At 35.8% G+C, this 13,959-nt stretch overlaps 1 protein-coding gene across 1 annotated transcript in view; it reads left to right on the top strand.

Moving 5' to 3' along the window:
- LOC149065681 (solute carrier family 60 member 1-like) overlaps window positions 1-12,357 on the top strand; it is a 101,703-nt gene extending 89,346 nt beyond the window's left edge. Inside the window, exons 2-11 of the mRNA XM_089253905.1 lie at window positions 2,016-2,211; window positions 2,327-2,539; window positions 2,965-3,073; window positions 3,187-3,296; window positions 6,304-6,396; window positions 6,515-6,595; window positions 6,794-6,941; window positions 7,033-7,103; window positions 9,407-9,524; window positions 12,044-12,357. Of these exons, the coding sequence (XP_089110031.1) occupies window positions 2,016-2,211; window positions 2,327-2,539; window positions 2,965-3,073; window positions 3,187-3,296; window positions 6,304-6,396; window positions 6,515-6,595; window positions 6,794-6,941; window positions 7,033-7,103; window positions 9,407-9,524; window positions 12,044-12,237 (1,333 nt within the window). The 3' untranslated portion in view covers window positions 12,238-12,357. The remainder of the gene's footprint in view (window positions 1-2,015; window positions 2,212-2,326; window positions 2,540-2,964; window positions 3,074-3,186; window positions 3,297-6,303; window positions 6,397-6,514; window positions 6,596-6,793; window positions 6,942-7,032; window positions 7,104-9,406; window positions 9,525-12,043) is intronic.
- The last annotated feature ends 1,602 nt before the right edge of the window (window positions 12,358-13,959 follow it).

Below are 13,959 nucleotides of genomic sequence, written 5' to 3' on the forward strand. Positions count from 1 at the left end.
TCTTTAAACCATGGTTGTCAAATTTGCTCCTCGGGTAGATACCCATTTCCCCCCCCCCGGGCTGGGTTTTTGGGGAAAAATTGTTTGTTTTTGAAGAAATTGTGTTGCTTTCAAGTTAAAATTTTGTTTTGAGGTTAGTTTATGTGTTTCAAAAATTGCTGCATAGTGCAGTGTTTAAAATATGTATATTTTGAAGTACTTTAAAGGATTTTTTAGGAGCAAAAATGTGATAAGAATTTTTTGGAATCACAAACACACATTTTTATAATATTTACTGGTTCTGATTACATAGCTAAAGGTTTTATTTTCGACGGATCAGGACACTTTTGGATACATTTTCTGCTAGGTTTGAAAAATTTGGAGAAAAAAAATTCAGGTACCATCCTGATTTCTCAGAATTTTCATTATCCAAATTCATTTATTTTACCACAACCAATCTTCTTGCTACAGTTCTGCATGCAACTCAATTACGCAGAAGTGGGTGTATTTGTGTGTGACCAATTATTCCCTTATATTGTATGGTCAATTTTATAAGTCAAATACATAGTTCAACATGCACCAAAAATGTATATGTAGACATAATATAAGATATACACATAAGTTAGACATTTTGAGGTTGTGGAAAATAGAAATTCAATTTCCCCCATTTTGCTTAAAAACCCGGGTTTTTTACAACCCTACTTTAAACACGTACGTCTCGGTTTAACAACACTTCGTATACATAAAATGTTCTTGAGTTTAAAACGGACCATATCTATACATATTTTCCCAATTAATTACCATTTATAAAAAAAATTCTTTTAAAAACAATCTAGGGATAAATTTAGGTGACGTGAGAATTTTTCACATCAGAATTCATATTTGAAGTATCACGAAGATAAGAAAATTGTGCTACCGAAAATAAATCGGCCATCTATGTGTGGTTAAAAGCCTAGTTGAAAACGAAATTTTTTAAGTGTGTGGAGAAAAAAAAGGCAATATATATACATAGGCTTTTGTTCGATCCTTGGCATTTCTTGCTCTCCTTTTAATTTTCTTTCTCATCGATGAAATTCCAGAATAATCTGCATTGCAAATTGACGTCTAGTAAACAGTTCCTCTTTTATTTAAAGGACAAAGGTTATGCAAATGAATTTGTTCGGTTTCCGTTCAGCAAGAATTCTAGAACATATCCTTACAGAAATTTATCCTTTATTTTCTAAATATTTGACCTTTACCTAAAAATAAAATTTTCTTGAGTAAAGTTTAAGTACTTCTTCCCGTTATTTCGAGAGAAATACGATGTTTGTTTAGAATGTAAATCAGACAGAAATGCTCCCGGTAAAATCTCTTATTCCAAAAATATGTACTTTTTAATAAATTTGTAACCATTGGAAATTAAATATTTTAATGAGAAAAGCTAATAGTTGACCTTGACTAGAAATACTGCCACCTTTTTGATCTACGTGACCAACTTTGATCTATGTTTATTATGAACGATATAAAATCTGCAATTTTTGTTAAATATATAATTATGAATGCGAAAAAGTGTAGAGAGCGGTAAATATTTAGGTACAAAAAAATTCGGTATCTAATAATATTTTCGAAATTACTTATGATGAATAATGAATAATAATAATGTTGTCTGTCTAAGAATGTTCGAAAATTTAATTCATTATTTCAATCCTTTATAAAAATTAAATTAAAAGAGCGTGTTGTTCATTGTATACAGAAAATTTTTTACGCTCTAGGACGGACTAATTGAGTCCTTAAGAGCTGCACAGTGTATGTATTGTTTTGTTGGGTTGTCTATCATTTGTATTTTTATTTTTGTTTTGTATTGTATGGTATGGTGTCTGTGTTGTTAAATAAAATAATATGGCCGATTTTTGACATTTTTGTAAACGTTTTCCTCCCAAGTAATTAAATTTCATGAAATTAAACATCTGTAACACAATCTCCGATAATATTTATATACCATTTTAAACTCTGATATTATTTGTATAGCATAGATATACACTCTCCAAAATTTTTAGGTTTTCTCATTACGTCCTCTTGGTGATCAGTATAATCATGATGTGCTCAACAATGGCTGTCATACCATTTTGCCAAAAACTTTGGGTTCTGACTGTGGTCCTTGCCGTCATGGGCTTCTTTATGGGCACGATAGATACTATTGCCAATGTTTCCATGATAAAAATATATGGAAAAGACGTCTCTCCTTTTCTGCAGGTAAAAAAAATGTTTGCACGTTTATTCAATTTTTCGAATCGGTTGAGTTTACCGTGTCATTTGTAAATGCAGAAATTGCGTAATTATTGAAACATGCTTGTCATTATTTGCACAGGCTCTTCATTTCTTCTATGGTGTTGGAGCTTTTGTGAGCCCAATGATTGCACAACCGTTCCTGCTGAACGAAGACTGTTCACCATTCATAGACAACCATACTATACCCGTCCATATCTTGGACGAAAACGAAACACTTCCGGCAAAAACCCTAGAGCAAGCTCAAAGAATGACTCATATAGATTATGCATTTTGGATTATGGCAGCTTTAATGGTAAGCGTGTAATGTTCAAGTTCGTGACTTCAGTATACGTAACTAATTATCTTAAGTCAAAGCAAGTATAAAACTCTCCAATGCGTTTTCTAAGGTAAGTAAACACCTTCTTCGGTGCGTTTTAAATACCTGGCACAGACGATTTTCTCATATTGGTAAAACTCAACTGATGGTAAGTGCGAGAAATTTCTGCAACAAGCATTCCAAATATCAGTTTTATTTTAGGAGTCTTTTGAAAATCCTTTTCTGTACATTTTAATATTCAAAGTATCGATGTATATCTTCTAATCATAGAAATAACATTTTAATACCCTCATAAAGGAAAACTTCGATGTGAATAAAATATGTCTTGTATTTAATCTTCAAATATCATAACTTTCGTCACTTCTTATGCTTCTGTTATTGCCGTACTTAACTTATTTCAGGTTCCTGTTGTTGGATTGAGCTTGACACTTCTGGGAAAAGATATATACCTTAAAATGTTTGGTAAAGCTGACGTTAATCAGAATAAGGACGCTCAGTATGAAACTACAGGTACGAAGATCAATTCTATCAAAACCAATTTTCATTAAAATACTCATTAACCAACAATAAAAATGTACAGGTATTTTAATTTGTAGTTAAACAATTGCTGTATTTCCTTGCAGATGTGGCTGCTGCTGAAAAGATTGAAAATGAGAGTCCTGCCACTAAATTGCAAACCGTCTTGATAACACTGTTGTGTGCGGCTCTTATGTTTCTCTATGATGGACTTCAAGTATGTAGTTATATGCTACTGTATATGTATAGGAAGTGAAGGTATTATGGAATAGTCGGGTAATATGGAATACCCGGTTTTCTCCGCCTTCAGGTATGGTCCCTGAGTAGAACAGTGATAAACAACTCTCTTCAAAATGTCCCAGTGATGCTATAGAATCAGTGTCACTCGGTTGTCACCATCATCTTGGCTGCTATATGAGAGAAGTTTGTTTTTCCACTTCCAGAAATTTACTTGGACAAGTTTCCAAAAGGGTTTATTAATTATTATAAATGTACCCAATAATTTGAAACCAAACAAAATTTACATCACAAATGTTCTATTTTATTGTGCTGTGCTCATTTTTAATTAGCGATTCTCTCCGGCTAGATGAAATAATATTTTTTTACGGATGGTGTGTCGAGTAATATGGAATACTATAAGTATTATCTGAGCTGGGGCTATATAGAATTACCTCTTCAAGATAGAACGTTTAGTAAGAAGAGGAAAGGTCTAGAAATAATGTGTCTTGTTCTCTGTGGGTCCACCTTGATTGTATTGGGGCAGAATCCTGGTGGAGATAGACTTTAAAGTCTGGGGGGGGGGGGCGGCGGCATGATGATGATGTCAATTCATATGTACGCATATACATTACATCAGTCGACTCTGCTTTTGACGCTGGTGGAGGTCTCATGTCCCCACTGTATTTCCGCCCATGGGCAGGATAGGAATGTAGCATTTGTGACACTTGCACTTGTGAATAGACTATAACAACACCGCATCATCAACTAAAAAACGAAAGATAAAATTTTCATTTTTCATTGTCATTAACTCATTAAATCTTATTTTTGATCAATTCGAATTAGTTTTCTTCATTTTGAACCCCCCCCCCCTACTCAATATTATTCGGCGGAAATGATTTTTTTAATGCTTTTTTTCTCAGACATAATATTTAGTTTTAAATACGATACATTGTCAATGCAAAAAGACAAGAATTTAAACTTTATAGTTTCAGGTTTGTATCACGTTTTAAACTACACTGCTGGCCACCGTAAATGCAACACCCTGAAGGAAGCATGCAAATAATATGAAATTTACAACATGCATTAGCGGAGGTGAGATATGCAAATGATTAGAATTTCAGCGCAGACGCACATCACGCGCGCCTGTGGCGTCACTTCAAAGCGCTATTTAAGGCTTGGAGATTTCGACGATTTGAAGGACGGCAATTGTGTTTTTCTTGTGGTTTTTTCAAAAAAACGATCAATTATGCCTCGTAGAAAACAGCGATCATCTTTTGATCAAGTATCCGAGTTCGACAGAGGAAGGATAGTGGCCTACCGAGATTGTGGATTATCTTTCAGGGAAATCGGTAGTCGTGTTGGACGAAACCAAACAACTGTAATGCGGATATGTGATCGTTGGATGCAGGAGGGTACGACGGACCGACGTGTTCGATCGCATCCACCTCAGTGCACCACTTCACGTGATGACAGGCGTATTGTGCGTATGGCAGTGACGGATCGCTCAGCCACATTACGAACCATAGCACAGCACATTCAGTCTGTACCGCATCATCCAGTGTCTGCGCGTACCATTCGACGCCGTTTACAGCAGATTTTTCTGTCCGCAAGACGTCCATTGCTTCGTCTACCCTTGACGCAGAACCACAGACGTCTTCGCCGCCAATGGTGCGATTAAAGAAGGATGTGGACGGCACAATGGAATGAAATTGTCTTTACTGACGAGTCACGCTTCTGTCTGCAACACCACGATGGTCGGATTCGAGTCTGGAGACACCGTGGAGAGGGGATGCTGAACAGCTGCGTTATGCACCGCCACACTGGTCCTGCACCGGGTATTATGGTATGAGGCGGTATTGGATATCACTCTCGCACTCCTGTAGTACGCATTGCCGGTACTTTAAAAAGCCAGCGCTACATCTCCGAGGTGTTGGAGCCAGTTGTCCTTCCTTACCTTCAGGGCTTGCCCACAGCCATATTTCAACAGGATAATGCACGACCACACGTGGCACGCATTGTCCAAAGGTTCTTCGTCAATCGCCAGATTGAATTGCTTCCCTGGCCAGCTCGCTCTCCGGATCTTTCGCCGATAGAAAACATGTGGCCCATGGTTGCTCAACGATTGACCCAGATTACATCCCCGGCTGCCACCCCAGATCAACTTTGGCAACGCGTGGAAGCTGCTTGGTCTGCTGTACCCCAAGAACACATCCAAAGTCTCTTTGAATCCATGCCGAGGCGTGTGGCAGCGGTGATCTCCAACAATGGCGGCTACTCTGGCTACTGATTTTGGCAGGAACCACACTTCACAGAAGTCTATAAATTTAATCATTTGATGCTTGGTCAACATGTTATCTACAAAATAAATATTGTTGCAATATCTCTTGTCTTTCTTGGTGTTGCAATTTGGGTGGCCAGCAGTGTAGATTAATCGAAAAAATAAAAGTGATATTCCATATTACCCGAACTTCCTACGTCTAAAAGATTGCCAGAGGTATATATATTATGTTACATATTTGATCATGGCATCTTCTAAAAGGATCACGATATATATAGTTAAAGGAAAGAAATAAAGAGGGTATTACACTTGAATGGCTTCAACGGCATATTTCATTAACCATCGGGAAAATTATTCTTCCACGAGTGCACTTTAATGTCTTCGGTCTTTCGGTTCAAGTTATGTGGATGTATTGTATCACAAAGTTACCTAAATTACGTGTATAAGCTCAGAGGCCGTTGGTATAAATGGGCTTTATTACTCAATTAGGATGAAAGAAGAGAGCATAATTACTGTTCTCACAAGAGAGTTTTCTCAAACATTTTTTTTTTTTTTTTTGCACCTTAGGAATTTGAAAATGTTAAGAAATATTTATATTAATTGATTAATAAAAACAAGTGCATATATACAATGTGAATCCAATTTTTACTCATTTTTTTCTTATTATTTGTGTGTCCTGATGTCTAATTTATCTACTTTTTCCTACTTCTGCTTTTCTTCATTTCAGGCAATATACGGTGGTTATTTATATTCGTACGCTGTGAAAGGTCCCGTAAACTTGAAAAAATATGACGCCGCGTACCTAAATGCACTCTTTTGGGTACGTGTATAATCGAGAGATTAATTAGTAACTTCAAAAATAGAATTATTTTGGTAAAGATTTTTTTCCTCAGTTTCTTTCTCAATCTTATTAAAAATTATTCATTTTCTGTTTTTAGGGTATGTTTGCTACAGGTCGTTTAATTTCGATTGCACTAGCAACCAGACTCGCTCCTGCTTTCATGTTATGCATTAATATAGTAAGTATAACACGATATTTAAACGTGAGAATTTCGTAGATCACACACAAGTGTGATCACGTCTTCTATCGACATAGCTTTCTAAAAATCAAAATACAATTTTCTGTAAGGTTGAAATGTTGGTATTTTTTTTTTGCACCGAAGAGATGTAATTATATTTTATGTTATTTATTTGTATGTATGTTATGTATTTTATAGATGGGCTGTACCATGGGAATGTTGCTCATGCTAGCTTTTAGTCAAAGCAAAGGAGTTCTTATTCTTGGAACATGTATCATGGGTATATTCATGAGCTCTGTATTTCCCACTGCTCTTTCACTCACTGAACAGTACATCAAAGTGACTCGTAAGTAGTGAGCATAATAACTGAACATGAAGCTGTTTGATTTGTAACTAATTAACTATCAATATCTACTTTGAATATTTTATCTTTTTAGCAACCGTAACAAGTTTGCTTGTGTTTGGAGCAGCTCTGGGAGAGATGTCCATGCCAGTCATATTAGGCCACGTCAGTATATCGCATACATGATCAATAGCATTAGTTCTAACCTAATAATATACACATTCTTTGATTATTATTATTACTTTTTATCCTAATTGAGACCAACCATTTGTAACGAATTTGGAAAAAAATTATCTGATGCAATAATATATACTACTTCAAAATTGTCAAGGAACAGTTATACCTAAAGATAGGCATCCTTCAAAGAAATGAAACTTAGCACATTATTAGTAGACATCCTGAAGTATCTTAATAATGCAAAATAGGATATTGCCATATGGCAAAAAAAAGATAAGCAAAAGAAAAAAGATGCTCCTTACAGCTATTGCAAACAGTTACGAAAAGTGTTCGTTCTGCTGGAAATAAAGACAGATATGAGCTCTACGGTATGAAGTGTGACCACCTCGAGCACTGATGCACATTTGGCATCTGTTGTGCATGTTGTCCACTAAATTGTTGAGGAGTGCTTAAGGGATTTTGTCCCTTTTGTCTTTCAAGGTGGTTTTGTGTTCCTGTATGGTTCGAGGAGTATTGTGTCTTTGCGCAATACGTCTGCCGAGTGCGTGCTTAGTGGAATTTAGGTCCAGCAAATATGCAGGCGGTTATTACATGCGCTCAATATCTTCACTTGTTAGTGAGTCGGGCACTTCACCTGTCCAATGCGAGCGGGCACTAACATCCATCAACAGAAAGACTAGACCAACTGAACCGTGGAAAAGACGGGCGTGACCCAGGAGAATGTTAGTGCAATACTGCTGTGATTTTACGGTGCCTCCATCAAAAATATTAAGCGGAGTTCTGCTATTGTACATGAAACCTGAACACACCATTAAGCCTTGGCCATAGCGGTCAATTTCCTGGACATTTTTCCAGGGCCGTCTTAAGAGCATCATAGGCCCCCGGGCCAAGTGGTTTTTCTGAGGCCCTACTTGTTAAATTCTAGAAAATTTCGACCGGATCTCATTTTTGTGAGCCCCCCCCCCCCCCGAGCCGTGCCCGGGTGAGCCCATGCGTTAAGCGGGCACTGCATTCTGTTGATGATAATGAGTTCCTTGATCCCTCCATAACAGCTGGTGTCCAGAATTACAAGCACAATTCGTCAGAGAACATGACTCTGGAGCACTGTTGCTGATCCCAACGAATAAGCTCATCACACCAACCTAATCTTTCTCGACGATGATGTGCTCGTAGCAGAATGCATTTTACAGGCTTCCGTGCATTACAAACCAACATTATTTAATCGCCGAAAAATGGTTCTCACACATACGCGAGTGCCAGTATCGTTAGCAAGGTCTGCAGCTATCTGGACCGGAGTGGCATTTCTGTTTCTTTTCACCACTAGGCCGACATGCCTATCCTTTTGAGAAGTGGTGATTCTCCTGCGGCCTCTAGCATGCTTTCACATAGCATTTCCACCTTCAGTTTTCTTCCCCGAACCATACAGAAACTCAAAACCACCTTGAAGAACGAATGAAACAAAATCCCTCAAGCTCTCCTCAACAATTCAATGGACAGCATGCACAGTAGATACCAAATGAGCATCAGTGTCAGAGGAGGATACACTTCACACTCTGAAGAACTCATATCTATCCTTATTTCCAGCAGAACGAACACTTTTCGTAACTGTTTACAAGTGCTGTAAGGCATCTTTTTTTTTTCTTTTGCTTATTATTATTTTTTTTTTGCCATGTGGCGATATCTGTTTTATTTTGCATTATTAAGATACTTCAGAATGTCTACTAATAATGTGCCGAGTTTCATTTCTCTGAAGGATGTCTATCGTTAGGTTTATGACGGAAAATAACGCTATTCCTTAGCAGTTTAAAAGCAGTGTTAATAAACATATTAAGCAAGGAATTTTTACATTTGCAAATTTCACATCAAATTTTGAAACATTCATTGAAAATATAAATAGGTAATCTCTCTGGGCGAAATCTGTATAAATATTTTAAAAAATCTGAAATATATCAATAGAATGTGCAGTTGCAAATTGTACACGGAAATGTTTATTAAGCTCCAGGACGGACCGAGTAGGTCCCTAAAGGCTGAAACACTCTACGTTGACGTGACGTGATGATCGTCCGAGACGTTGTGAATTCTGATTCGTGGAAATTCCACGTAACATAAATTCCACCTGAATTTCAACGACTCAGAATTCACAACGTCTCTGACGTGAAATCACGTTACGTCAGTGTAGTTTATTCATATATATATATATATATATATATATATATATATATATATATATATATATATATATATATATTTTTTTTTTTTTTTTTTAATTAATTTATTTATTTCTTCAACAGGAGTTTGATCGATCTGGTCCTATGACTTTCTTAGTCACCGGTGTTGTTCTATGCATTTTATCACTGCTCGTCTATATTGCTTTCTGGATTATTGGTCATACCGTTATTCGTTACGCAGGTACATAAAATTGATTTCCTTCTGAACAAACAACTTCGAAATTTGTTTCAGTATTTCGAATTGAGAGAGAGAGAGAGAGAAACAAATAAATATTCACTAATTTCATTAAAATTATTTTTTTTTCATTTCAAACTCTGTCAAATTCAGTTGAACTCGGTTATGACAAAATCGAAGAATCCTTGAAACTTTTTCGTTATAACTGAGTAGTCGTTACAAACGAAAGTGACTTTTTTGACATTTTAAACATGAAAAATATAATCAGATGCAATCAAATACAAAAATAAAGTTTTTCACTATGATAGTGGTCACCATATTTTATCGAGGGGAAATTGGGATCGTTAATATCGTCGTTACTTGCCGTTTGTTGGCAAAATCGGTAATTAATGCAAGGCCGTAGCGAGAGGAACCCCTCCCTGAAATGTTGTAAAATGACTGATTTATATGGAATAACATGATTAAATGTATTGTTTTACCGCTTCGGCCTTCTCTCCCCCCCCCCGAAATGCCAGTGGTCCCCTCTCAGAAATAAATTCCTGGCTACGGCCCTGACTTATTACCTATAAATATTCATTGGGTGGAAACAAAGTGCTACAGCAAGTCTGCAAGGAATTAAAATTATTTTACGAAACAAAATTCTACATTACAGTAGAGTCTTGATAATCCGAGACTACCTCGGATTACTGAAAGTTATGATTAACCGAAAAACAAGAAAACAACTTACGGGGGGGGGGGGCAGGACCTCCTATATTTTGTATTTTTTTATGACAAATATACTGTATAAATTGTATAATAAAAACTTGAAAAATACAAGGTCCATCCTTGGTCCATCGGGATGCTTGGAACTTATCGTCCTTATCTGATGAAACTGTTCTAACTTGTTTCTTTGAACCTACGTATTCGTACACTTGCTCTTACCTTTTAATTTTTGATTCACGGGCTTAATTCATTAGATTAGGGCTGCCAAAACTCATGTTTTCCCCCATGCAGCCCTGGGGACTCGACATGAAAATTATTTACATTTACACTAGAAATTTACTATAGAGGAACTTGCAAAAAGTTTTCGCCTGAGGTCCCACCGAAGACCCCGACATAGGGATCAAGACTCAAATTAGTCATGGACGGAGATACGGGGCAAAGTCCTCTTCTCAAACTAAAACTACTGGCAGGAAAAATGAAACAAAATGCGTTCTTGGCAAAAAACAGAAAAAGTGAGGTTTTTTGAGAAAGAATTTCTAAAAATTCCAGCTTCTCGGATTATCCGGAACCACGAATTTTCGGGACTCGAGTGTACAAAGTTCGAGACTCTACTGTATAAATATTCCAGATGAATATTTTGTATTTATAATTATATTTTTATAACATAATTTTTAAATAAAATAAATTATCTTGACCCTAGATTTCAGTATTTAAATTAAAGCAAGGTTCGTTGAAAGCAAGGTTTTTCAACATTATTCTTCATAGGAATAAACCAGAGCCACCAGTTATTAATATAATAGCCGAGGTGTCATTATAACCGAGTTTGACACTGCAAATAAATTTTCCGCATAATTTTATCATTTCAACATCTTCAAAAAATATGCAGCAGATAACCAAACCAACCACGGAAAAACATTATTATTTTAATTATTTTATTAATTCATAAAATACGGATGTAAATGGGTGCTGTTAGCATATATTTTATTAAAACAATACATCAGTACAGAAATTTAATTCAGGGCTGGACAAATCACAAAAAAATCTAGGTGCCACAACAACTTTTTAAGGGTCCAAAAAAATTTCACCCGAAGAAAAAGGTCCAAAATAATGCTTCTTTATAATTGGTTAATAATAACTCTTTATAATTGATTACTTTTTCAGGGCATAGTGACCATCTTTCATGTTAGCAGATATTCTGCTATAAATTTCAAACATTTTGTGGCGCTCTCAGCCAGTAATTTAGTAACTACACAAAGAAAATTTTAGGTTTCACAATATCAATTATTTACTCGCCATGTCGACCTGGCCCCTGGGATTTTTCCAGCATTTATTTAGTTAATTAGAGGGTTTAATTAATTGGAGGACTTTTATAATTCGCTGAAATGATTAGTCTAGGCTGAAATATGCAGTTTTCCTTTATTTTACTGTTATATATAAGCAGATAAAATCATGCTTAGCAAAGTTGAACAGTTTTTACCTTGAATTTTATTTTATTTTCAATCCCCTCAATTTTGTGCGATTTTATAAATCTCTGAATACGTAAAATTTCAGCGGCGCTCAAAGAATGACATCGATAAGGAATAAACTCTTTCTAAATAAAAAATAATAGTTCTTATATAGCCGTATTTTGTACTGAAATAACACTAAAAGATGTATTTTCTAAAAAACCAAAAAATTGAAAAAAGAAATAGGTATAATGGGTGCTTTCTTACCGCGTATATTTGCCATGTATATTCAAATATACACGAGAACACATAGATTGGTACTGAAAAATTATTTTTTCTAATAATGTTGAGTTAAATATTGATAATTCTATCTTATAGCCTCGTCTGGTTTCTTCGGGTTCTTGTCATCTTGTTTTCCTGGGAGACGATCCGGTGATGGAGAAGACACGGGACTGACAACACAGCACGTCCGTTATTATTCTCGGATGCGATCTGATCTGTCAGAGAGCAGTCTCAGCGAGCAATACAAAGAATCGACATTCACCGAACAACCTAATGCTCGGAGGCCGTGAATAACCCAAAATGGTTATAACACAATAAAACTAATATGAGTCTCTATGTGTATGTGTGTGTGTGTTTTTTTCTTTTGTTTAAGGGAACGTGAGTTCCACATTTTCTTGCTCATGTAACGAGCGACGCGTCTTTTAGATAGAACTCAGTAAGATTCTATGAGGCATTCAAGGCTGATTAATACCTAGTCTGTTCAGCAACAGAAGTAATGATGACAAATCATATTAACGCGAAAAAAAGAAACAAAAAACAGCTGTGTGTGTATGTCTATCTCTCTCTTTCTCTGTACTTCTAAATGTCTATGCAACAAAATACTCGATCGTTGTATTTAAGCTGAGTACATTTTCAATAATGATATTTAAAACAAGTGTGATAAATGAGGCATTGGGAATCAATAAAGATCGGTGCTCTTATAATACCATTTATTAAATACCATCAATATGTTGTAATAAAAGTAAATAATTAGCACTCATTTACGAAATAAAAATAACATCATAGTGAATTTTGAAAAAATTAATGCATAGAGATAATTTGAGACTAGTTTAACATCATCTCACTGTATTTTGCATCTATTCAAAGGAAACATATATTTGTATGAGTAGGGGAAAAATGGGGTTTTCAGGACAATAGGCACTCCCCACTTGCTCCCCACCAGGACAATAGGCACTCCCCACCAGGACAATAGGCAATCCCCACCTTACGAGGGGATGTATTCCGCAGCCCTCCGCTAGATGGCGCTCACACGCGATAAGGGATGCCTCGATAAGAGGGATGACGCTTTACTGTTTTTTTTCCCTAAATTAAATTGTTTTATTGGGGGTCGTTCACAAAATAAAATTTTTTATGCCACGCCAGGGATCTTTCCTAAATTACATTTTTATTGGGAGTCATTATTAAATTAGAATTTTTTTATGTCTGGTTGTTCTTGAATTAAATTTTTTTGTCACACAACACTCCATCTTTCTTAAATTAAACTTTTTTATGTCAGTTTTCCAGTCAATAACGTCACCCTGTGTATACCGAAGCTAACAAGAAAGAGAGGGCTATGGCACTCGAAAGTCACGTGATCAACTGGGTTATACTTTTTCTCCCAATCATCCTAGAAAGTTAAAGCTAATGACGAAAATTAAAGTTTCCAACATCATTAAATTATCGCATGACGTCACATTAGGGATCGTTCTTAAATTATCGTTTTCTCTAACTTACTTTTTTTTTCAAACAGGTTTGATGAGGGCTTAAATTATTTTTTAAAATAAAAAAATTATCGTGTTTAGCAAATACGATACCAAAGAACCTTTCCCAAATTAAATTTATTTTATGTCACATTTTCTGAGGAAGTTATTCTAAAAGGCATCGTCATTAGATTGTCGTTTGGAATTTTCTTTTCTATGCCAAGTGATGAGATTCTGTTCAAAGAGGGGTCATTCCTAAATCATAGTTTATATATATTTTTTTTCCTATCCCCATATTCAAATCTGACGTGATGCGATTTTCCACAAGCTCGTTTATAAATCAGCTAGTAAAAATGCATGTATAACAAGTTCTTAAGGAACAATTTATTTGAATATAGCACCACTTTATTTTCGTATACGTCCTTCCAAAATGATCGTTTTCCCTAATACACTCCGTAATGGGATTTTTTTTTCAAAGAGGGGTTGTATCGCTCGTAAAACTTTTTTTGTGAAATTTGTCACAACTCTGACGTCACATCCAATCAATTTCAC

This window comes from Pholcus phalangioides, unplaced genomic scaffold (assembly GCF_987345545.1).
Source record: "Pholcus phalangioides strain wild (caught in Gottingen) unplaced genomic scaffold, Ppha-v1.0 ptg000039l_1, whole genome shotgun sequence".
Lineage (NCBI taxonomy): Eukaryota > Metazoa > Arthropoda > Arachnida > Araneae > Pholcidae > Pholcus > Pholcus phalangioides.